This window comes from Montipora capricornis, chromosome 11 (genome assembly GCF_036669925.1).
Source record: "Montipora capricornis isolate CH-2021 chromosome 11, ASM3666992v2, whole genome shotgun sequence".
Taxonomy (NCBI): domain Eukaryota; kingdom Metazoa; phylum Cnidaria; class Anthozoa; order Scleractinia; family Acroporidae; genus Montipora; species Montipora capricornis.
In genome coordinates this window covers 26251178-26253672 of record NC_090893.1, presented here as the reverse complement: position 1 = coordinate 26253672, position 2495 = coordinate 26251178, and the positions used below count along the sequence as shown (strand labels likewise).

General features: G+C 38.0%; 1 protein-coding gene across 2 annotated transcripts in view; it reads left to right on the top strand.

Moving 5' to 3' along the window:
• Positions 1-2495, top strand: part of LOC138023900 (RAB7A-interacting MON1-CCZ1 complex subunit 1-like) — a 25008-nt gene extending 22513 nt beyond the window's left edge. For both annotated transcript variants that reach the window (XM_068870983.1, XM_068870982.1), the window contains one exon: positions 926-2495. In XM_068870983.1, coding sequence (XP_068727084.1) covers positions 926-1176 — 251 coding nt within the window. In that variant the 3' untranslated portion in view covers positions 1177-2495. The remainder of the gene's footprint in view (positions 1-925) is intronic.

Sequence of the window (2495 nt, the reverse complement as noted above, 5' to 3'; positions counted from 1 at the left end):
TTAACTGTAACACTGAAACGACTTAGAAATCACTGTTTGTTGTTAAAGTTTCTGTCAAATTGCCTCGACATTTTTTGCATATAATAATTTGTACGAGTCGAAAGATTGAAGTATTATTACACTTATCTGGACAATTTAAGCAACTGTCTCTTACAGACACCCGAACAATGCAGGGGAAACATTCAACGGGATTCGAACCCATGAACCTCTGCGATGCTCGTGAAATGCTCTTCCAACTGAGCTATGAAGCCACTCAGATGGGAGCAGGTCAATTTGTTGGGATCACGTGTTCCCGTGAAAGGACTGATGAATGAAAGAAATGTATACTTGAAGTGCGGATTGTAGACGAAAGATAGAAGTGATCTTTGCACTTGACTGGATAATTTAAGCCTGGATTTTTCAGCTGTTTATAAAGTGACAATTGTTTAAATTGTCCCGTTAAGTCCAAGGATAACTTCTGTCTATCGAATAGAAGCATGTTGAAATTTTTTTTAAATCATCGCAGTCATCAAAATACCACCACTACGCCGGTTCAAATGTTAATATATTCGTTTGATTATGCTTCACACTAGAGCGTATCCAGGTATTTAAGGATTTACTTTCTTTTATCCTTTTTCCTTCTACTTATTTATATGCAATTATAGCTAACTGCGGGTTTCAAGTTTCTGTCGCTGTCTTTGATCGATGGTATATATAAATATTCTTACGTAGTATGGATTTCGCATATGAAAAGTTGAACAAACTCAAAGTGACACAATTACCGCTCATAAATTTTGGCCAAATGTGTTTTTAAAAGGTAAATTTGTTTTGTTTTTTTCAAATGCTGACGTCATATGGTTTCAATCATCGTCAATAAAATATGACAGGCACTGCTAATAAAAAAGTAACTTGTACGCCATGCGTGCCTATTTTTTTTTAACGTTAGGTCTATTCAACGACACCCACCTTCTTGCATTGATGTATGCTGGAGAAATGTGCTACTGGCATTGGAAGATCTGCCGAGAAGGATACAAGGATGTTTCTTCGCTTCAAAATCGCGCACTAAACTTTGACTCGTTAACAAACGGAACAAAATTGCTTCAGAAGTTTGTCAATGTTGTAAAGACACAACTCCAAGGAAAAGGCTGGGATTTCTCCAGAGCGGAGCAGATTCTTGCCGAGTTTTGCGACGCTTGATCGATTGATATTTACTGAGTTCAATGTTTGGTGACACCGTTTTGAATCAGGATGCTGGAAAACGAGTGCATACGAAATGACCGAGATGAAGAGACCTCGTTATAAGCTGTGTGGTAGCCTTTGCCAGGCTCCCAGATAGTCGGAAAAGAGAAAACACTGCACAAGCCTCCGCTCGTTTTTCGCACGCAGTCTTTTTTTCTCTTTCCCGACTATCTGGGAGCCTGGCACAGGCTAGCTGTGTGGTGAAATTGATCTTGTCACGGTTTTTTGTGTCGATTTCAGTGTTGCATGAGTGGAACAAAAATACGACGGCTTGGATTGCTATTCTATAAATCGCTGTGGCGTTTATCAAAGATTATGTTCTTCCCGAGGGACCCTTACTATAAATCATTTCATTTGCTTAAAACTTGAAATCAAATTAAAAAACCGGTATCGTATAAACTCTTGTTCTCTTGGCCATCGTAGCTTGATTAAGAAAATAACACAAACAGCGGTGATAAACATTGTATTCCAACGCATTTTTATAAAACTTGACGTTTCGTATGCTAGTCAACACACATTTTCAAAAGTGACCGTTACAATTTTTGAAAACTATATATATATCGTAAACATTAGGGGTCTGGAACCTAGACTGAGAAAAATGATCTGCAGCAGTACGTGTCTTGACATAATGAGGAGTAATAGCTAAAACAGCAATAACTTCTCACTACTAATATTGACATTAAGGGAAGGCTTTAGCTCTTGAATGAACAAAGTGTCTTTAATTTTGCAGTGAAAGTCAGTTTTTCCGGACGCTGAAATGTCAAAGTGATCCCATTTAATGTCGTGGCCAGTGGTTTTCACAAGATCAGCAATGGCCGATGAATGGTCACTTTTAGCTAGGGCCTTGAAATGGTTACCCTCAAGGCGTTATCACGTTCAACATTAACGATGTATTGGACAAAAATAAAAACAAATCAAATAACCCTGTTCAAGCTACAGTCCCCACAAGATATCTTAATCGTGTTACCCTACTTAGGTCTTCACAGTAACCAAGGCATACGAAACGTCAAGTTTTATAAAAATGCATTTGAATACAATGTTTATCACCGCTGTTTGTGTTATTTTCTTAAAAAACAAAGTAGTATTTGATTGCACCTGACGTCACCTGACGTCACCTAACGTCGGTTGCCATGTTGGCGGGAAGAACAGTAACGAAAAAGTCTTTTAGTAATATGAGTCTATTATTACGCAAAACTTGACCTACATTTTTCTATTGTTTTGGCACTAACATGGCCGTCTTATCACGTGAGTGCAATAAAAGAATGTGAAGTACAGAA